Below are 23,177 nucleotides of genomic sequence, written 5' to 3'. Positions count from 1 at the left end.
CTAAATCCTGATATAAATGATCTTTTTAGTAATTATCAGACCACAATTTTGTTTTATTTTGGTGTTTATACCAATGTTTCTCTGCTTACCTGGGACTTATTTGTCTCAGTTAAATTTGAATTTTCTCCTTCCTTGTTCTGATTAATACCCTATCTCTTTACTTTTGATCTGGTCCTAACAATTTCATATTTTATTCTTAAACAAATTTATTTGTTTAGTGTCAGCCCAGAATTTACTGCCAATTAGGGTTTTAAGCACATACAGAGCAGTTTGGATTTAAGCTATTCCCCACAATTCACAACCTCAGCCTTTTACAGCCAACTATTACAAATGGTTGACAAGTTCTTGCCCAGTTATGCATGCTTATAAAGTAGCTTGCCATGACCTCCAGCTCTGATCAATTTTAGAAGAGCCAAACATTATTGCCAAAGTCCCAGGAGTGCCTCTTTCTATGTTAGGGTAAACGCAACCTTGACATTTCCCTTGGTCACTGGACTTGAACTTAGTGCCTGAGTGCTGTTTTTCAGCTCTCCAGTGCAAGGATTGCACTTTGCCACTTCGGACTCCAAAGCAACTCTGCCCGCTTTTTTGGCACTCTGCTGGCTAGTTAGAGATGATAATCTTTCTCTGCCTGGACTGGCTTTGAACTGCAGTTTGTAGATCGCTCACCTTTGGTCCTCAGCTCCACCCTCATCTGGGCCCCCTCCCATTTCTGGAGTTCCCTCCATACAACTGGTCTCTCCCTCTCTCCACCCAGACCCACCTGAACTCCCATCTACCTCACTTCCTTTTCTCTCAGATACTTCTGCTACCAGGATGATGATGGAGGTCATGTGCTCCCTCTTGGGGGAAATATGGCTCCTCTAAAAAACCTTGTAATAATCTTTCTCCTTTGCCTGCCTGCCTCTGCATGGTCCCATAGGATGGATGTGTCTGATCCTCTTTCACTGGTGGCTCCATACTGGGATAGGTTCCCCAGTGCATTTGCTCCCCCTGCACTTCAGAAGGGAGTTCAAACAGCTGCCCTGGGACCTATTCTGAGATCCTTCACTCCAGTCACCAGAGGACCATCAAGGTAACTTTCTCCTGACTGAGTGCTCTACCAGCCCATCCAGCCCCACTAATTAATTCCCACTCCAGGGTAAGTGACAAGTTTGTCTGAGGTCAGGGTTTCTGATTCCAATATCAGTGGTAAGGCCACCTGAGCCTTTCTGGGCTAACTGAGCCCCACCCTCACCATCTGACCAAAAACTTGGCCAAGTGCTGGAATTAGCCACTAGAGGCCTACCATGGCCCAAGGGCCCACCTTGGACCAACATAAGGACAGTCTCCACTGGTGGGGCCACCACCTATTTAGGAGCCAACCTGCACTGCAGAGGACACTCTACTCTAGGCACATGGCTTCAGGTCACTTACCATGGGAAGGACACTAAATTTCTTTACATTAAGGCCACCTGGCCTTGGAGGGCTGTTGAGTCCCCATCATTAAATTTGGCCCCACATTTAAAACTCCACTTCTGAGAGTGCTTGAGCAAGTAGCTCTCTCTCTCTCTCTCTCTCTCCCTCCCCTTAAACTTTGCCTCTTGCCAAAATTACCTGCTTGTAACCTCTTTCACAAGTATTTCATATGCTAAACGCTTTGGTTAAGCCCTGGAAGAATGTAACCAGTAATTGCTTGTTTCTACTCATTAGATAGAAAATGGGTGAGTTTAAGTCTAAACTCCCTGAAATAAAGGCCAACAAGTTTGGATATTACCAAAAGTGTATTAATCTTCTCTCTAGCATTGAGCAAGTGGTGGATGTGCCAAATTGGCATCTTGGTACTTCAGCTTAGTACTACCCCTTCCTCCTCCCCTGTCCTGTGGTGCCATTATGCTAGGCCAAGTGTATGTTCCTATTGCCTCCTGTTCACTAGGTTTCTTGTTGGCAAAGTTTTGTATTTTAAAATGACCACATGGTTCCATCATAATTAGAAAATTAGTTCCACTAAAATTTCAAAACTTTAAAAGTCTATTTTAAAATCTAAGCACGCTCTATAATCTGTGCACAAACATGTCTGTCTGTGTCTTATTTGACTATATGTAAGTGATTATGGTTTCAAGGTTACTCTGCCTACTAAAAATCTTTGTCAATGGAAGCTGTGAATTAATCTAAATTGCTTTAAAACTTTGTGACCTGACTAAGCCAAAGAAAAAACAGGCAGTTTTAAAAGACCTTGGAAAAGGACTTAAAAAAGACAATGTCCTTTACAAAGTAAATGAAATTGGTAACTAAGTTTGCTGTGAATTATGTCATTCCTATGTCCATTTATGCTAAGAGTTAACTATTGTTCACTGACCATGGCTAGTAAACTAAAGCTAAGGGTTTCATTCTCTGTTTTCTCCCCTGTGTGCCGATCAACTTCAATTAAGATCAAGGGACCAGAGTGACTATGCCCAGTCACAGCTGCCTAAACCAGTGGCACCAGCCTGCAAAAGCCAGTGTAAACCAGGTCTCTAACCAGTATATGTAGAAATATTGCAGGTTACCAACAGGAGGTGCAACAGTCCATACATGTTGGGAGATGCCACAGTCTCTCTCAGACTCTGGCCTTGCTTCATCTCACATGACCAAAAGCCTGTTAATTAAGGGTAAAACACAAGACACATTAGATATTTGGTTCTGTAAATGTTCATCGCCAGAAGTTAGACCATACGGGGTGTATGAGCAAAGGATAGAAATTGATTTCTATACTATTTTACAATTGGAGGTAAATTCCTAAAGGTAACAAAGACTGCAGAAAAAAAATATGGCCACTCTTTCTATTCACTGCCCACAGGACAGCCTACAGGCAAAGAATATACAGCCCAGTGTTTCAATGATGCATTTAAATGCAAATTAAAATAACTTTACAAAAAGGATTTAAAATGACATCCCCCTTGCAAAAATTTGAGAAGTTGTGGGGAGTGGCTGGCCTCCCAGACAAGTTTAAAAGATAAAATTTTCCTAAAGGTTTATTTCAAAGTAAAAAGAAATAGGATTATTCTAGTTTGCCCCTAAAATTTTTTGTAACAGTTGCCGGAAGGCCCACAGTAAAAGATAGGACAAGTTTGTCAAATGTAATTTAATAAGTAAAACCATGCTTATAAAACTACTTCCAGCCGGGCGCTGGTGGCTCACGCCTGTAATCCTAGCTACTCAGGAGGCTGAGATCTGAGGATCACGGTTCAAAGCCAGCCCGGGCAGGAAAGACCGTGAGACTCCTATCTCCAATAAACCACCAGAAAACCGGAAGTGGCTCTGTAGCTCAAGTGGTAGAGCGCTCGCCTTGAGCTGAAGAGCTGAGGGACAGCGCCCAGGCCCAGAGTTCAAGCCCCATGACCGACAAAAAAAAAAAAAAAAAAAAAAACTACTTCCAATGACCATCTTTGTTGCTTTTAATTGGAGTAAAAGTGACTGTTTGTAAAAAAAAAAAAAAAAAAAAAAAAAAAAAACTCATTGATCTGCAGTTTGAAGCCAGTCCAGGCACAGGCAGACTAAAGTCCCTGTGAGATTGTCATCTCTAATCTGCCAACAGAGTGCTCAAAGCTGAGTTGTTTTGGAGTTTAAAGTGGCCAAGTGCTAGTCCTGAGCTGGAGAGCTGAGGGACAGCACTCAAACCCTGAGTTCAAGTCCAGCGACTGACCAAGGAAAGTGCCAAAGATGTATTTATCCCAACATAAGAAAGGCACTCCAGGGACCCTGACAATGTTAAAACATCCAGAGGCAATTACAAACAAATGTTTGGATGACAAAAGTGGTATCAGGTCCTGAGTTACTTGAGCTTGGTCCTCCAAAAAATTGATCAAGCCAGAAGGTCATAGAAAGATAAGTTTGTAAACATGCCTATCACCCATGTTGGTCTAACTGGGCAAAACTTTCCAGAGATCTGTGATAGTGGGTAATAAAAGCTAAGATTGTAGAATGTAAATCCCAAAACCCCTGTATCTCCTCAAAGTCCTAATTGGCAGTAACTTTTGAGCTGGTTAAATTCATCTGTTGAAAAGCTTGTAGAGCTGAGATTATGTTCCTATTGAGATCTGTCTAAAGGCCTACATAGGTAGGCATTCCTCTGCCAGACAGAAAATGCTTTTATAAACCAGGGTGTTAAACAGGCTATGCTGCTGTAGCCCAAGAAAAGGCCTGTACATTTGTTATAGGTTAAATGTTGTCTATAAGCCACTTTAAGCAGGCTACCCAGAGGCAGTGGGTCATAGAGTGCCAATCAGTCTCAGGTTAAAAGCATCTACTGGGCTTTCTTTTAAAAATCTCTGACAAGTAATTGTTAGTCAATTGTGAACAAGTTATAGGTAACCTCCATTTCATTGATCTCCTTGTTGCTTTAACTGGAAATAAAAAGAGCTTTTGTAAGAAAGTTCAAAGCCATCCTGGGCACACAAAAAAAAATCCTTCTAAAACTCCATCTCCCTACTAATCAGCACAGAACCAGGACTATCCAGCCAAAGGCTGAAAGTGGCATTGTGACTCTAAGTAGTAGAGCATTAGCCTGGAACAGAAGGACTCAGGGACAGTGCCCAGGCCTTGAGTCCAAACTGTAAATGCCAACCGGGACAAGCTATCCCAGGAATGGATGTTGAGACAATGGCCAGGACAAAGTCAGTCCTGACCATGGAAAACCATGGAAAAGAGTAAGAGATGCTACCCTAAATGGAGTCACTTTATGCTTTATGCATTGTTTCTGGCAAAACTGGGGCTTCAGCTTCCACCCCCACTACAAAGGCAGAGGAGGGGTCCCGCAGAGCAGTGGGGACCTCACAGATGAAGTCCTTCAGGGGAGGGGGCCTCACAGAAGAGGCTGCAAAAAGGGGTGTACCTCACTGGGAGGCCGCAGAAGTGAGAGTGCATTGTGGGGAGGCCACAGAAGTGAGAGTGCCTTGTGGGGGAGGCCGCAAAAGAGGGGAGGGCCTCACAGGGGAGACTGCAGAGGAGGGGAAACTGCAAAGGCACAGAGGAGGAGTTTAAACTTAAACTCATCCATACTTTTACCTTCAGTTACAAGGGAGAGGGAAAGAGGGAGAGGGAGAGGGAGAGAGGAAGAGAGGGAGAGAGGGAGAGAGAGAGAGCCAGAGCTATCTGCCCAAGCACTCACAGAAGTGGAGTTTTAAATTTGGGGCAAAATTTGATTGAAGGGCTCAGCAGCCCTCCAAGGCCCAGGTGACCTTAATGTAAAGAAATTTAGTGTCCTACCCATGGTAAGGGACCTGATTCCACGGGTCTATATTAGAGTGTTCTCCACAGTACAGGTTGGCTCCTAAAGGGGGTGGTGGCCTTGCCAGTGGAGAATGTCTTCATGTTTGTCCATTTGCATTCCTTGGGCCATGGAGGAGGGTTCCTTGGGCCAAGGTAGGCCCCTGGCACTTGGCTAAGGTTTGGCTCTGATGAGGGGAAGGGGGGCTCGGTAAGTCACAGAGGCCCAGGTGGCCTTACCACTGAGATATCAGAATCAGAAACCCAGACCTCAGATAAACTGGTCACTTACCCTGGAGTGGGATTTAATTAGCAGTGTTGGATAGGCTGGTAGAGCGCTCAGTCAGGAGAAAGTTACCTTTGTGATCCTCTGGTGACTGGCATATAGGATCTCAGGATGGGTCCCAGGGAAGCTGGTTGAACCTCCTTCCGAAGTGGAGGGAGGATCAAACCCACTGGGGAGCCCATCCCCACAGGGGCGACCAATGTAAGAGGATTAGAAAAAATCCATGCAAGGGGACCATGCAGAAGCAGGAAGGCAAAGGAGAAAGATTATTACAAGGTTTTTTAGAGGACCCATATTTCCCCCAAGAGGGAGCACATGACCTCCATCACTATCCTGGTAGCATGAGGATCTGAGGGAAAAGGAAGTGAGGTAGATGGGAGTCCAGGTGGGTCTGGGCAGAGAGAGGGAGGGGTCAGTTGTATGGAGGGAACTCCAGAAATGGGAGGGGGCCCAGGTGTAGGTGCTCATACTTCGAGCTCATGAATCTACCTGATTCTGGGGCCTGGATGAGTTGCCTTGATCTCTTCTAAGTCATTTACCATATGAGGCTTTTCTGAACTCATACATCACTGCAAATTGCTAGCATTCCTCCCTAGCACATCACTCAATATATTTTTTCCATCATATATTTAAACATATTTATGTGTATACATTCTCTACCCTCCCCCAACCCCCCACACAAAGGCATAGACCTTCAAAACAAAGCTTTTCTTTTTTTCCTTGCTACAGTGTCTAGAACCTAATAAACTCAATAGATACAAAAGAGTGAGCTGGGTACTAGTGTCACACATATTCAGGAAACTGAGATCTAGAATCACTTTTTCCATTTATTTCCCATTTTGATTAAAATTTAAGCATTAAAGGAACTTTTAAAGAGAATCAAGACTTCCTTTTTTCTGGAGGTTTCCTTCACTCCCTTTCACCTAGTCCAGCTCAACCTATGTCCCCCTGGGGGCTTTGGCATCCCAGAAAATCCACAGTCCCCCAGACCCCAGTTAAATTCAGAGAGAATCCAGCATTGCCTTTAGTCATGTGGTGGGCAGAGCAGAAAGCATCCACCACGTGTGCTACCCAACACCTCTAATCCACACCAGTGCCACTTCCATACTCCTAGCCACATGAGCAGCATTGTGTCACCGTCGCTTGCACTGGCATAGGCTTCCGTGGTCATCAGGACAGATGTCCTGAGAGTTATTTCATCTGCACAAGGTGCCATTTCCTGGGTCCAGGTATATTGCTGATCTGGGAAATCACTGGCATTGGAGCAAGCCAGGGCTGCTGCAACCGCACTGTAGGATGCATCTCTCTGCAGCAAAACCTGAGGCCCTTCCTTCCTAGACACAATGGAGATCCTAGAAAATTCCCTGCTTGTCCCTAGATGAGTCCATGAATATATCTACAGCCCTCATCTGTCAGAAATGAACAAAGAGTACAGAATTGTTCAAGTCATTTTCCTTCTTCACAGAAGGGTGCACTATCATCCTGGCCCCCCAGAGCGAGGCAGCACACCAAATGGGGGGATCCACTTGGTTTTCATCCCAACCTAGGAATGATATTATCCCTTCTCATGTTGCTAAGGAGTCAGGATCACATCTTTGTAAACAATCGGTTACCAGGGTAATAGGGTCATAGAAGGAAGACAAGTCATTCTAACCATCAGTGGACCATCCCTAGTCAGGAGGCAGTGTACTTTGGGAGGCTATTGCTCAAAAACAAACATCCTTTTTACCTGTTAATGAAACTGCAAATCCACTGCACCTCACCTTTGTCATTACAACAACAACAACAAAAAGAAAAAGAAAAGGGTGTTTTGGATTTTCTTGTCAGGACTGGCTTGAAACCACAATCCTCAGATTTCAACCTCCTGAGTAGTGCCAAGATTTTTTATGAGACAATTCTCTCAAATTAACCACCAAGAAAGAAGCAAAAAGGAATAAAGAAAAGTCCAGGACTTGAGCTGAGGCTCAACTGGAAGATAATGGACAGCACCCATGCCCTGATTTCAAACCTATGACCAGCACATCATGATCATCATGATCATGATCATCATCATCATCATCATCATCATCATCATCATCATCATCATCATCATCATGTGAATAAAAAGACTGTAAGAGCCTATTAAGAATATTAAAATTGAGGGCTGGGAAGGTGGCTCAGTGGTAGAGCTCTTGCCTTGCATGCATGAGGCCCTGGGTTTGATTCCTCAGCACCTTATATCAAAAAAGAAAAAAGCCGGAAGTGGCACTGTGGCTCAAGTGGTAGAGCACTAGCCTTGAGCTGAAGAGCTGAGGATAGCACCCAGGCCCAGAGTTCAAGCCCCATGACCAAACAAAAAAATATTAAAATTGAGTGAGCCAGGCACTTTTTGGTGGCTGACATGTAATGCCAGTTAGGAGCATGAAATCTCAGGATGGTGGTTAAAAGCCCACCTGGGCAGGAAATTCCATGAGGCTCTGATCTCCAACTAACCAGCAAAAATGCCAGAAGTAGAGCTGTGGTTCAAGTGGTAAAGCAACAGCCTTGAATGAAAAAGCAAAATAACAGTGACCAGGCCCAGATACATAGGGTAGGACTACTACTAAGTAATCAATTAAATACAAATACACAAATAAAAATCAGAGTGGAAGATGAGCACAAAAGCCAAGAGAATTGGTGGTTTACACCTGGAGCTCAAGCTACACAAAAGACAGAACTTGAAGATCTGGGTTCCAAGGCAACTGAGGCAGAAAAGTCCCTTAGGAATTTGTGAGTATGTATCAGGTGTGGGTCTTGAACCCAGGGGTTGAAATAGAATTTTTTTTTTCTTAAAGGTAGCATTCTACCACTTCCTTTCTTTGGGGGATGAAATGGAGATAAGTTTTATGGACTTACCTGCCTGGGCTTTCAACCCCAATCCTCAGATTTCAGGTGCTGATACAGTACTCTTATCTTCTATGAGATTTTTTATCTTCCATGAACTGCCAAAAAGTAAAAGAAGCCAGAAGTTGATCTGTGTGGCTCAAGCCACAGAGACTGCTTGCTTTGAGGGAAAATGAACAACAAAATCCCTCATACACAGTGGCCCTGCCCTGGTTTCAAACCCAGGAAGTGACCAGGCCCTATGTTCAAGCCCTAGGACCACCACCACCAGCAACAAAAGAATGACTCAGGGACAGGGACTAGGCCCTGAATACAAAGCCTAGAAACAGCATTAAAAATAAAAGAAAAACAAATTCAGAGACTGTGGCTAGGCTCCAGAGTTCAAGGTCTACAACCAGCACCAGGACGGACACACACACACACACACACACACACACACACACACACACACACACACACACGAAATGAACAATATAATAAGAAGGCAAAAGAAGAAGAGCGAAGTCAATGAAATATTTTTAAGTAGTGGCTCATGCCTATAATCCTAGCTACTGTGGAAGCTGAAATTTTAGGATTGTGGTTCATAATCAACCTGGGCAGGAAGCTCCATGACACTTGGTTTTATGTGTGCTAGTCCTGGGGCCTGAACTTGTGCTGTTTTGCACAAGACTAGAACTATTCTACTTCCAAGCTCTTGGTGATTAATTGGAGATGAGAGTCTCAACAACTTTCCTGCCCTGGCTGGCTTTGAACCACCATCCTCTGATTTTAGAGCCTGGCTAATGTCCCTGTCTTCCCATGAGAATCTTTCTTTTTTTGGGGTTGGTCATGGGGCTTGAACTCGGCCTGCACACTGTCCCTAAGCTCTTCAGCTCAAGGCTAGTGCTCTACCACTTGAGCCACAGGGCCACTTCTGGTTTTCTGGTGATTTAGTGGAGATAATTGTCTCATGGACTTTCCTTCCCAGTCTGGCTTTGAACTGCAATCCTCAGATCTCACCCTCCTGAGTAGTGGCTTACAGGCGTAAGCCACTGGCACTCAGCTTTTTTTTTCTTTTCTTTTTTCTGTTTTATGGGTTGTGGGGCCTGAACTCCAGCTCTGGATGGTGTCCCTTAGCTCTTCAGCTCAAGGCAAGCACTTTACCACTGAGCCACTTCCCAGCTCCTCCATAAGAAACTTATCCCTTATGAATCACCAAATTTGTTTTACAAAGCCAGATGTTGAAATGTGGCTTAAGTTTTAGGACATGGGAGAGACTCCAGCACAGTGACCTTGCCCTGATTTCAGGTTTAGGAACAGTCACCACTCCCTGTGTTCCAGCCCTAGGACCAGAACCAAATAAATAAATAACTCCCCCATTTTCACTGTATTTGATCCCATTTTCACTGTATTTGATGTTGGCGTAATTTGTGAAGGTGAAGGGAAAAAACAAATTGTTTAAATAGGGATACAGCTAGACCGATTGCAACAATGAGATGTATAAGAAATTATTTCAAAAAATGAACTTTACAACTTTTGCCTGGTGGGGGTGGTAGAGAACATTACATAAACAAAGCCATTCATGCAGCTGTTGCTCAAGCTGTTAAAGTATGCTAGCCTTGAGAACAAACAATACAAAAAATTCTTCATTCACAGTGGCCCTGCCCTGACTTCAAGCCTCAGGAGAGTGGCCATGTCATGAGTTGAAGCCCTAGCAACAAAAATGAAAATAAATAAATAAATAAAGCCAGAACTTTATCTGTGGCTCAAGCCATAGAGACTGCTAGTCTTGAGAAAGAAAAGGGAAAAACCTCAGACACAGTGGCTCTGCCCTGATTTTATGACTAGCAAAAGTTAAGGCCCTATGTTCAAGCCCTAGGACCAGCAATGAAGAAAAAAAAAAATACAGCAACAACAAAAACTCTGCAAAAATGCCCAAGTCCTGAGTACAAGCCATAAGAGCATCACCTAAAATAAATGCAGAAAGAAAGAAAAATACATAAAGAGCCACAATTTGAACTGTCTTGAGGTGGGAAGCCTACTAGTCTTGAGAAAAAATTAGGAATAATGACCAGGCCTGGAGTTCAAGTACTATAACAAGCTCAAAAAAAAAAAAAAAAAATCTGTTGGGAGCCAAAAGGAGTCTCTCAACATGAAGATAGGCTTGACTATCTCACCAGAACATCTTGTGGCTGAGTTTACAGAACCACTCTCAGAAATCCGACGCTTTCATCCTGCCTTATGCAAATATCCTGCAGCTGCTAATGACCACCCTTTCACCCTGCCCTATGCAAACATCCTGCAGCTGCTATGGCCAATGAAAAAGCTTCCTTAATGGCCAATTTAAAAGCTTCCTTATTCCAAGCATATAAATACCCCAGTGTGAAAAATAAAAATTTGCAGCTTGATCAGAATCCCTGTCTTGCTGTCATTCTTCATGTCTCTTGTCCCTTCATTCCTCTCGTTTAGGTTCATCGCCCTCGTTGACGTCCTGCAGGTTGGGACAAAAATCCACAAAAAAAAAACCTTCAAAACAAAAACCTCAGAAAGAGTGGCCAGCCCTAATAATAAGCTAGATGACCCAAACTTACGAAAAAGAGAAAAAGAATAATAAATTAAGTGAAAAGAAGGACAAAAATATTAGAGCCAATTTAAGATTTTAAAAATATGGTTCACACCTATAATCCTACCTCCTCAAATAGCTGAAATCTGAGCATTTGTGGTTTGAATCCAGCCTGGGCAGGAAAGTAAATGAGAATTCTTTTCATTTATGCTACTCCTGGGCTAAAACTTGAGTTTTACTCAAGGCTAGAGCTCTACTGCTTCCTACCTGTTGCTGGTTAATTGGTGAAAAACGTCTCATTGATTTTCATGCCTAGGATGGCTTTGAACCTTGGCTCTCAACTTTCTTTTTTTTTTCTTTCTTTCTTTATTTTATTTTATTTATTTTTTTTTTGTGAACACACTGTACAGCGGTTTTACAATTACATGGGCAGGTTAATGCGTACATTTCTTATCAAGCATTGCAGCCTCCTCCTTTGTTTACACTACACATCCCTTCCCAGCCTCCCCACCCAACCGCCCACCCAATCCTCCCGGCTTTCCCCCCCACCAACATTGAAAAACTCGTTTTCGACATGACAACTTGTACTTCTCATTGTTGCAACAGGTCTACCTATATCCTTAAACGACTTGTTTTTCCCCATCTCCTACACAAGTTATACTGACATCAAATATAGTGAAAGCAGGGTTATACTGTGGGGGAGGGACATACAAAGCTACAAAGAGATAATCTTATAAATGCGTTAGAAACAAATGCATGAAAGGAAAAAAAACATTAAAATACATATCTAAGGATTCATTTTCATAACATCACATTATCTGACCTTTTCTGCTTGACTCATACATATACTAGATATTGCAAATAATGGAAACCATGGCACCTATGTTTCTTTTGGCCTGGCTTATTTCACTTAATATAATGTTTTCCACGTTTTTCCATTTCCTAACAAATGGGGCAATGTCATCTTTCTGATGGAGGCATAGAATTCCATTGTGTATATATACCACATTTTCTTGATCCATTCATTTACTGAGGGGCATCTGGGTTGGTTCCATATCTTAGCTATGGTAAATAATGCTGCAATAAACATAGTTGTGCTGTTGGCGTTAGTGTGGTCTTGTTTGTAAACATTTGGGTAAATGCCCAAAAATGGGATTGCTGGGTCATAGGGGAGCTCTATGTGAAGTCTTTTGAGGAACCTCCAAAGTGCTTTCCAAAGTGGTTGAACAAGTTTACATTCCCACCAACAATGAAGTAAGGTTCCCTTCTGTCCACATCCCCTCCAGCATCTGTTGTTGTTAGAGTTCTTGATTTTTGCCATTCTAACTGGAGTGAGGTGATATCTCAATGTTGTTTTGATTTGCATTTCTTTTATGGCTAGAGAGGCTGAGCATTTCTTCATGTGTCTATTGGCCATCCTTCTTTCTTCTTCAGAGAAGTTTCTCTTTAAGTCTTTAGCCTACTTGTTTATTGGGCAGTTTTTTCTTTGCAGATTTGTTGTTGGGGGATTTAATTTTTTGAGTTCTAAGTATATTTTAGATATGAGACCCTTCTCTGTTGTATGGCTAGTGAAGATCTTCTCCCAATTAGTGGGCTTTCTATTGATCTTGCTAGCTATGTCCTTTGCCATGCAAAAGATCTGCAACTTCATGCAATCCCATTTGTCCCACCTTTCTTTGATTTTTTGTGTTTCCGGGTCTCTATTCAGAAAATTTCGGCCTGAGCCGAGGAGACCTAGGGTTTCTCCTATTCCATCCTGTAATGTTTTCAAAGTGTCTGCTTTGACTTCGAGGTCTTTGATCCATTTGGAGTTGATTCTGGTGCAAGGTGATATATAAGGATCTAGCTTTAGTTTTCTACAAGTAGTTAACCAATTTTACCAGCACCATTTACTGAAGAGGCTGTCGTTCTTCCATTCTATTGTTTTAGCTCCCTTATCGAAGATTAGATGGCTATAGGTCTGTAGGTTCATTTCTGGGATTTCAATTCTATTCCATTGGTCCTGATGTCTGTTCTTATGCCAATACCAAGCTGTCTGGATAGTCATCTTGGCTTCCTGTAGTTCTTTTTTCCTTTCTGTCTTTTTTGACAGTTGTGGGGCTTGAACTCAGGACTTGTGTGCTGTCCCTGAGCCTCTTGTACTCAAGCCTTGTGCTCTACCATTTGTGCCATAGCGCCACTTCTGGGTTTTGAGTGGTTAATTGGACATAAGAGTCTCACAAGGACTTTTCTGTCTGGGCTGGCTTCCAACTGAGGTCCTCAGATCTCAGCCTGTTGAGTAGTTAGAGCCATAGAACACTTATCTCATATTTGTTAGGTATGAAAAAAAGAGATAGCCGAGTAAGAACAGCACCATGCACATGCTATTCAGGTAAGGGGTAGTTTTATTCAGTAGACCTGCTGGGACCAGGCAAGGTTGGCACTCCACATGGCTGGGAAAGGCCTTGGAATGAGAGAGAGCTGGGAAAGAGAGGAAAGAGAGAGGAAAGAGCTAGAAAAGAGCAGAGAGAGCAGAGAGAGTCTGGGCCTGGGCTAGGCCTTATCTAGGGTACGGGCAGAGAAAGGTGTGGACACATCAAATTCAGATATGACCTCAGTGGATGCAAATGTGACTTCTTCCAGGTGTCCCAGTTGCCTAGGTAACGCAGTTACTGGGTGGAGACTTTGCTGTGAGGAGTGTGGAGTCTGCTCGCCATCCAGGAGCAGACCTTACAATATTAACAAAAAAAAAAAAAAGATGAGCTATGGCTCAAATTGTAAAACTTCCATCCCAGAGGGGGGAAAAAGCCCAACACCTCAAGAAGACTGGCAGGTCAAGCCCTAGTATCACCATAAAAAAATGAAAACCAGGGCTGGGAAGGTGGCTCAGTGGTAGAGTGCTTGCTTGCTTTGGATGCATGAGGCCCTGGTTCGACTTCTCAACATCACATAAGCAGAAAAAAAAGCTGGAAGTGGTGTTGTGGCTCAAATGGTAGAGGACCAGGAGCTGAAGTGCTGAGGGATAGCACCCAGGCCCAGAGTTCAAGCCCCGTGACCAGCCAAAATAAATAAATAAATAAAAGCCAAATACAAAGAAATAAAAACAACCACCAAAAATAAAAAGGAAGAGTTGTGCACTGGCTAAAGATGTAGTGCCTGCTAACTTGGGGGGAGGGGGGCGGAGGGGGAGAAAGCATGGACACTGGAGACTGGCCAGGCCACTTTGAAGCCCTGGGATTAACACAAAGAATAAAAACAACAACAAAAAGGCAGAAAGTGATCTTTGGCTCAAATAGACTATCAGCTTTAAATCAAAAACAAAAACTAAACAACACTGACCAGGCCCTGTGTTCAAGCCCTAGGTCCAGAACCAAAACATAAGAAAAACCTAGCCAGGTGCCAAAGGGTCACACCAGTAATCCTAGCTACTCATACTCAGGAGGCTGAGTTCTGTGGATCACAGTTTGATGCAAGGAAGGAAAGTCCGAGAAACATAATAGACTACTCAGAAAAAGCTGGAAGTGGTGCTGTGGCTGAAGTGGTAGAGTGTTAGCCTTGAGCAAAAGAAGCTCAGGGACAGGGCCCAGGCAGAAGAGTTCAAGCCCCAAGGTCAGCAAAAATGAACAAAGAAAAAAGAAAGTGAGTAATTAAGCTGTGGCTCAAGGTATGAAGCCTGCTAGCCTGGAGAAAAAAAGGTAAAAAATGTAAACAAAAATATTAAAAAATTATTCCCAGAACCACATGCTCCAGTGCACTTTTCCCTACACCCTTAGTTTGCAGACAACCAGGCCAATGCCCCTGCTATACCCTGTATCTCTATGCCAAAAATTTCAATTATTTGAAAACTGCCTTCCGAGAATTGCCACATAGGGACCACATTGAGAATTATTGACCTCAAAAATATTTATTAACATGATTTCTTTTATTCTTGTGATTTTTCTATGTCATTCTCATCATTACTTCCCTAGCACCTAGCAAATTACCTAGAATAAAAATATAGAGACATATCTGCTTATTGAACATCTACATGTATATTTGGGATAATAAGCTAGTTTATATGGGGTCAACAACACTGAGCATTTTTTACAATGAGCCTCATAGTTTGTAAAAAACAAAAACAAAAACAAAAACAAATAACACAATTTAACCCTCAAGAACTCTACATTTGCTAGTCAGCAGTCACTCATACCTCTCATCCTAGCTACTAAATGGAAGCAGGTGCTTGTGTTGTTAAAAATAGTAATGTTATAAAGGAAAAGCAGAGAATTATTATAGACTATAGGAGATCAAGTATACACAACTATATATAATTCATGATCATGTACTGGTATTAGTACTGGAGAAAAAAATGACAGGGACAGAATTGAGCCAATTGTCAAGACTGAAATATAGACAAAGATTAAGCAAAGTATGGCATTGTGATTGATTTACTGAAGCCGGTAACTACTGTGGCTATGTAATAATGGGACATTTTTATCCTGAGGAGAGCAAGATTAAAATATGTAGGAATAGAGGACTATGATATATACAAGTTAATCTCAAATGTATGTCCACAAAGAGAACATACACACAAATAAGTGATTAAGCGAATGAAGGAAAATGTTAACTATAGTGAATTTTCATAAAAAGCACATAAATACTGTTTATATTCTTTTTATGACTTTTCTTAAATTTGACCATTTTTAAACAATACTAGATTGAATAGTGAAGAGATGCACTTGAACTGCAGAAGATGAGTTCCCGAAGAGTGTTCTGAGAGGGTTTCATGGAGAAAGCAAACATTAGGGGATAAGAATAAAAGATCAAGTGTTAACATATGAAAAATTATGGAAATCCAAACATTCAGACTACAACAATAAAGTACCAAGAGTAAGAAGGTTCACAGACACAGAAAATAACTCAGGGCTACTGTGGGTTGAGGGAAGGCAAGAGGCATGAATGGTTTAATGGTCCAAAATTTTTGTCAAGGGTGATGGATATGTTTGGGATAAGATAAAGGTGATGGTTCTACAATACTGGAAATGTACTGAATGTCACTGAATTGTGGTTATAATAATAAATGTTATTACTATTTCCCTATAAAGAAAAACAATCATCCCATTTTAGAGGCTACTGTTTCCAGGAAACTCTCTGACATTATATACTCACAGGAAACCGTACTCTTTCTTTCTTACATTCAGTAGATTTTAAACATGTATTTCTTTATGTTTTTTTTTTCTTTTTGAGGTCAAACCCTGCTAGCACAGGCAGGCCTGGAACTTTCTGCTACTTTGTTGCTTGAGGAATGTCTTTCTTCTACCCAAGACATTCCATAACAAAATTTATTTTCTAATAACAACAACAACCAAAAAGATCAGTTATTAGGGTCCTTACCCTAGGACTTAGGAGCACACAGGACATCTTGATTATATCAGTTCCCTCTGTCCAGAGAGCATTGTGTGCCTGGGGCTTACTGGTTTACAGAATGTCTCCTGAGCCTGGGAAAGATAGGTATAAAAGGAAAAAGCATCCCATGTCCTGTGCATGAGCAGGCAATGGAATATATGTTGTATTAAATATTTCTCTGGATATAGAACCTCTCTGCCCACTCTGACCTTGGATATGAACATAGCTCACAAGTCATCAACAAAGAGAAAGGCTTTTGCTCTTACTTCCATATTGTAAATGGTTACTATCTCAGTTTTTATTCACTGAAGTGTCACAAATAAATGAATCACAATCACCAAGAAGTAATAACTTACCCTGGCCAGTTTGTCTGGTTTGCAGGAGATGTGTTGGGAAAAACATCTCTGTTATCTCTTCAGAAAAATCTTCATCCCCTGAAAAAAACAAAGTTTTACATGAAAAACATTCCAGAAAAACTGCTGAGGATCACAAGAAAGGTGAGAAGGAAGAGGAGTGAAGGCAGCAGAAGTATGCATAACAATTTAATGAGCATGGAATATGAGTGCTTATAGAATTTTTTCCTTTCCTTCTCAAGTTTTTATGATGCATTGTTATCATTATCCATTCTTTCACTATTAAACTTAAATGTCCAATTAAGACAAACATTTCTGAGACTTTTCTTCCACCACTGGTTAAGCTGAAGCTACAGGCGTTAGGGATAATAATAATCACTCGGCCTTCTGAGATTTCTGGGCAGACTTTGTGGCCTTGCCAGCTCCTGCAGACTTCTTGTCCACATCTTTGATGCCACACACAGCAACTGTCTCCTATCACAAACAGCAAGATGACCCAAAGGAGGATAGTCAGAGAAGCTCTCCACATACACAAGGCTTGCTGGAACCATATGAACCATGACAGCATCACTAGACTTCAGGAATTTAGGACTAGCTTCCAACTTCTTACAAGATCTCTGTTCAAGTTTCTCTTTCCAGTCAGTAAACTTGCAAGCAATTTACGCTGAATGACAATCCAGGACAGAGGCATAGTTAGCACTGATTTGGCCTGGATGGTTCAGGAAGGTCACCTGAGCAGTGAAGCTAAATGCTTCCTTGGGTGGATCATTCTTGTTGTCATCACCCACGTTGCCACCCCAAACATCTTTGGGTGACATGCTTATAGAATTTTTTTGTGCATAGTATGTCGATAGATGTTCTTAATGGGCTTATAAGAGAGGTGGGCATTATCACACTTTGGCAATAAAGATAATGAAGGCTGGAAGAGGTCAAGAATTTCCACAAGATTTCTTAGCAAAGGTTAGGAGTTAAACCTTGGCCTCCACTCTCAATGCTCTTTGCGTCACATTACAGAAGAATGAATGGAGAGTATGAAGCAGATATTGTATAAAGTAAATGGAATTCAGGGCTGGGAATGTGGCTTAGTAGTAGAGTGTTTGCCTAGCATGCATGAAGCCCTGGGTTTGATTCCTCAGTACCACACAAACAGAAAGAGACAGAAGTGACCCTGTGGCACAAATGGTAGAGCACTAGCCTTCAACACAAAGAGGCTCAGGGACAGAACCCAGGCCCTGAGTTCAAGCCCCAGGACCAGAAAAAAAAGAAAAGAAAAAGAATTTAAAAAATGGAATTCAAGTTTTGGGAAGAGTTTCAGGCAGAGAAAATGAGTGCCAAGATTAGGGGGTGAAAGCATAGCAGGAAGTTTAGTATAATCACAGCATTTAATGTAAACAAAGGAAAAAAGCGACAAAGTAGGATCCAGCAAAGACTAGGCCTTTACATCCTAGTAAGATTTCAAAGTTTCTAACGAAGAGATGAGGAACCACTGAATGATTTTTAGAACAGAGACAAGTAAGATCAAATTTAAATCAAAGGAAGATCATTTTAATGGCTGAGTAGAGAACTGATCAGCACTAATCTAGGAACAAAAAAGGAAGTAAAATTGAGGGAATAATCCATGATCCAAGTGAGCAAGATGATGTTTAAATCAGCGGGAGAAAGGATTAATGTTGGAAGGGTGCTAAGGAAAATGCTATCTTGATGATGGGAAAACAGAACACCTCACTGAAGAAACATGCAAACATATGGGTAAGTCAAGAGCAAACTATAATCAAGACAGCCAAACATACTGTCAGGAAATATTCCTTCTCTCTTTACACACCTAAATCCTATCCATTCACTCACTTTGAGACCAGCCAAAGGTTTTAACCTTTAGAATCTATATATTTCTTAATCATCAGTCTATAGCTTAAAGGGCAAATTGTTACTGCTTTATCTGACCATTGTCCCCCAAATTTCCTGGGATTGGTGGGAAGAATGTATCATAGCTCATTTGTGCCTCTCCCTTGGCATTTAAGAGAAAGAATTAAAATGACTTAGCAATCCCAAGTATAAGATGGATTGTGAAGGTGATCTCATTAATACCATCCTTACCAACGTAACTCATTTAAGCAACATTTAACTATATCCTAATATGAATAAAAATCTAAAACCTGACTCGTAGGTTGTCATCCAACTAAATCCTACTGGGTGCAAGAAATTAATCTAAAAACATAATGACATACCTATATCACAAAATATTGACAAAATGATCCAATAGCATGCAGAATTTTTTTCATTTATATTTATCTCATTCTGTTCTAAAAAATTATTTAGTGTATACTTAGAATGTAAATAATATTCCAATATATACATTTAATTTACAATGTTCAGATATACAATGTATTATGTTTGAGTGTTAATAACTTTTTTTTGGTAAGTGTTGAGAACAAAATGAGGCAGGTCACTGCTGTGGCTCATGCCTGTAAACCTAGGTATTTGGGAAGTTGAGAATGGAGGATTATAATTTGAGGTCAGCCTTGGCAGCACAGTTTGTGAGATCCCTTCTCAGCCATAGTCTGTTACATTAATATGTGCTCATCCTCCTACACTAATGTGAGAGTCCAAAATTAAGAGGATCTCAGTTCCAGCCCAGCCTGGGCAGAAAATTTTAGGAGATTCCATCTCAACAGAGAGGCTGGACACAGTGGCAAGTGTCTGTGATCCTAACAATGACAGGAAGACTGAAATCGGTAATTGTAGTTCAGGCATGCATCCAGGCAGGAAACCATACTCTCCCTGAAAACAGTCAAGGGAAAGCAGGGCCCAAGGCATGGCTCAGTGGTAGAGTGTCTGCTTACTAAGTTTGAGTGAGCTGAGCTCAAACCCCAGTACCATCATAACAAAGGAAAACAATGGTGGAAGATCACTACCAAATACTTTCCACAGAATTAAGTATATATTGGGCAGGAGTGTGGCCCAGTATTAGGCTAGGGATGTAACTCCATGGTAGAGTACTTGCCTGAGGCTTTGCATTTGGTGACTGGCATTGAGATGAGGAGAAGTTGCATCGAAAGTATGTAGGATGGTGCTGGTGGCTCACGACAATAATCAGCTACTCAGGAGGCTGAGACCTGGAGAATGGACGTTTAAAGCCAGCCAGGCAGAAAATTCTGTTTAGATCTATCTCCACTTAGCAAGAAAAAGACAGACTGGTGTCGTGGTTCAGATTAGTAAGACATCAGCTGAGTTCAAGCTGTGGTCCTGGCACCAAAAACAACAATAACAAAATAAATAAATAAAGGAATAAAGTGTGGGCATTGGAGGGACTTTGGAGAAAGGCAGGACTCTCCCAAAATCGGAAGACATATTCTTAGGCAAAGGGATGGCAAGGACCAAGAATGCTGATAGAAAAAGATGACCAACACTACCACAACAGCAGGTTCCTACCTTTATCCCCGTCAGCTACTTCCATTTTTTCAGTACTTCATTGAGATATCATTAAATGCCAACATCACTGCTGAATTCTCAACAAATATCACTGAGGAGGGCTGGCAAAGAGTGATAGGAGTTGGGCAGGAGTCTCTTTTCAGAGTCATTTCTGGTGAACATATTAGACAAAAATCCAACTGTTTAGAAAATCCCTCAGAGTCCTCTGAATGGTATTTAAAGTTCAAGATTCCCATTCCTACACCAAACAGATGCTGATTACATGAACAAATGCAGTTAATTGCAGAAAAAAGTTTATAAATAACACAACTGTCATATTGAGGAGTAATTAGAAAGAATGCAACCATCTAAACACATCACAATGGCTTTATGTGTTTCCTAAGTTAAGACTTCTAAAAAGCAGATTTTTTAATCTATTATATCTTTGGAATCATTAAAATAATTACCATCTCTTGCTTATGACTATTATGCCACTTATTGAATACATTATTTCATTTTTGTTTTGTTTTGTTTTTGCCAGTCTTGGGGTCTGAACTCTGGGCTTGGGCACTGTCTCTCAGCTCTTCAGCTCTTCAGCTCAAGGCTAGTGCTCTACCACTTGAGCCACAGCACCACTTCTGGCTTTTTCTGCTTATGTGGTACTGAGGAATCGAACCCAAGGCCTCATGCATGCAAGGCAAGCACTCTACCACTGAGACACCTTCCCAGCCTCTGAATAAAGTATTTAATTTAGTACTTATTTTAACAACCTGTAAGGAATTAGATTGGGTTACCTTACAGATGAGAAAAGAGCTCAGGATTGCAGGTCACATGGCTTTAGTAAAAGACAGATCTTCATTTTGACTCAGTGGATAACTACAAAGCCCATCATAGTTAACTGCCATCTCAATACTTCAGAAAAACATTAAGAACTTATGTTCAAAAAATCTTTTTTTTCTTTTTTTGTGCAAGTCCTAGGGCATGAACTCAGGGCGTGGGTGCTGTCCCTGAGCTTCTTCAGCTCAAATCTAACAATCTATCACTTGAGCTACAGCTCCACTTTGGGCTTTTGGTAGTTACCTGGGGATCAGAGTCTCACACTTTGCTGGTGAGCTGGCTTTAAACCCAGATCCGGGGTCTCAGTTTCCTGAGTATCTAGGTTTACAGGTGTGAGCCACCAGTACCTGGTCAGAAAAAAATTTCTAATCAGGAATCAAGCTTTTACATAGACTAAGGAATCATTTATTAGTAAGATGTTATACAATTGTCTAGTCTGACTTCTTAAACACGATGCTGAAGACAACAAACAAAAAAGAAAATGTCCCAGTCTGCATAAAATCCATACTAAAGGAGTAACAAAAGTTTCTCACTGAGAAATATTCGCTTTGCAGAAAACTTGAAGACTAGTTATTTTACAGTTGATGAGAAATAGAAAAAAATCAAAGCCGGGCGCTGGTGGCTCATGCCTGTAATCCTAGCTACTCAGGAGGCTGAGATCTGAGGATCGCGGTTCAAAGCCAGCCCGGGCAGGAGAGACCATGAGATTCCTAACTCCAATAAACCACCAGAAAACCGGAAGTGGCACTGTAGCTCAAGTGGTAGAGCGCTCGCCTTGAGCTGAAGAGCTGAGGGACAGCGCCCAGGCCCAGAGTTCAAGCCCCACGACCGACAAAAAAAAAAAAAAAAAAAAAAAGAAAAAAATCAAATGAGGTTTAGAAATATCAGTGGCAAGCACACTGACAGTTCAAAGAAGTAAACAGAGAGCCATCTTTAAAAGCACTAATATTTGGAAATTTTTCATCTGGCAGCTCTCAAACATGCTAGTCTCAGGACCTCTTAATACTCTTAAATTTTGAGAGCTCCCAAAGAGCTAATTAAACAGGTAAGGTGGCTCAGTGGTAGAGTGCTTGCCTTGCATGCATGAGGTCCTGGGTTCGATTCCTCGGCACCACATAAGTAGAAAAAGCCAGAGGTGGCACTGTGGCTCAAGTGATAGAGCGCTAGCCTTGAGCTGAAGAGCTGAGGGACAGTGCCCAGACCCAGAGTTTAGGCCCCACAACCGGCAAAAAAAAATGTTAGTAGAGCCAGGAACTGTTGACTCTCACCAGTAATCCTAGCTACACACTCAGGAGACTGAGATCTATAGATTGCTATTAAAAGCTAGCTGGAGCAGGAAAGTCAATGAGATTCTTATCTCCAATAAACTACTCAGAAAACAAAACAAAACAAAACAAAAAAAACCCAGAAGTACAACTATAACTCAAGTGGTAGACTACAGCTCAGGATCAATGCCTAAGTGCTGAATTCAAGCCCCAGGACTGGCACAAAAATAAATAAATTAAATAAAAAATAGGGGATACACATGCATTCGCATGTGCATGCACACACACACGAGAGAAACAGACAGATATGTTAAAAAGTAGAACTCAGCTAATGAGCAAAGCATCAGGTATTGAGTCCTAGTTTCACAACCCAAACAAAAGAAAATTTAGAACTCAAGTGCTTATGGTAGTTTTGTAAACTTAAGAACAAAAACACTGGGGATGGGAAGGTGGCTCAGTGGTAGAGTGTTTGTCTTGTATGCATGAGGCCTTGAGTTCAATTACTGAGCACCACATAAGCAGAAAAAGTTGTAAGTGGCGCTGTGGCTCAAGTGGTAGGATACTAGCACTGAGCTAAAGAGCTGAGGGTCAGCACCCAAGCCCAGAGTTTACTCCACACAACTCACCAAAAAGAAAAAAAAAAAGAAAGAAAAGAAACACTACTTATTAATATACGCTTATTGAAAAAAACTGTATTTTCCAAAAAAGGTAAAATTTCAGCAGAATAGTCCCATTGTTTTACATCTTTAATAAATCTCTTCATCCTTTAGCCTAATGAAAGACACCTGTATTCTCTCATCTGCTTTTATACTGTCTGTTGGGTTATGATGTTTCAAGTATATGCAGAAAATCTACCTTACAAAGTCACTTAGTTAGAAAAGGAAGAAATATTTTAGTTGCCTTCTCAGATTATCAATAAAGCTAATGCTGGCATACTCCTTAATATTACACTAAAACTCAACTAGTGGTCATCTCTTAAAATTTAGTTGTAATGAGATATATAGCAATGAGCCTGAAGCTATACCATAAGATTT

At 41.4% G+C, this 23,177-nt stretch overlaps 1 protein-coding gene across 9 annotated transcripts in view; it reads right to left on the bottom strand.

The window, feature by feature from the left end:
- Positions 1-20,168, bottom strand: part of LOC138834512 (endogenous retrovirus group K member 18 Env polyprotein-like) — a 32,374-nt gene extending 12,206 nt beyond the window's left edge. For 2 of the 9 annotated variants that reach the window (XR_011374157.1, XR_011374156.1), the window contains exon 1: positions 8,387-8,745. Coding sequence is in view for 4 of the 9 variants with exons in the window: in XM_070033058.1 (XP_069889159.1) it covers positions 2,533-2,600 (68 nt within the window). In the remaining 5 variants the exon portion in view is untranslated. Of the gene's footprint in view, positions 1-2,528; positions 2,618-8,386; positions 8,755-9,373; positions 9,612-16,268; positions 16,373-16,636; positions 16,715-19,634; positions 19,747-20,062 lie in introns of those variants that run through there. The other 7 variants (XM_070033058.1, XM_070033057.1, XM_070033059.1 and 4 more) reach the window with 7 other exon arrangements.
- Positions 20,169-23,177: the final 3,009 nt, after the last annotated feature.

This window comes from Dipodomys merriami, unplaced genomic scaffold (assembly GCF_024711535.1).
Source record: "Dipodomys merriami isolate MVZ:Mamm:240054 unplaced genomic scaffold, mDipMer1.0.p SCAF_2175, whole genome shotgun sequence".
NCBI lineage: Eukaryota > Metazoa > Chordata > Mammalia > Rodentia > Heteromyidae > Dipodomys > Dipodomys merriami.
The sequence above is the reverse complement of the archived record's forward strand: the minus strand, read 5'-3'. Positions and strand labels throughout refer to the sequence as shown.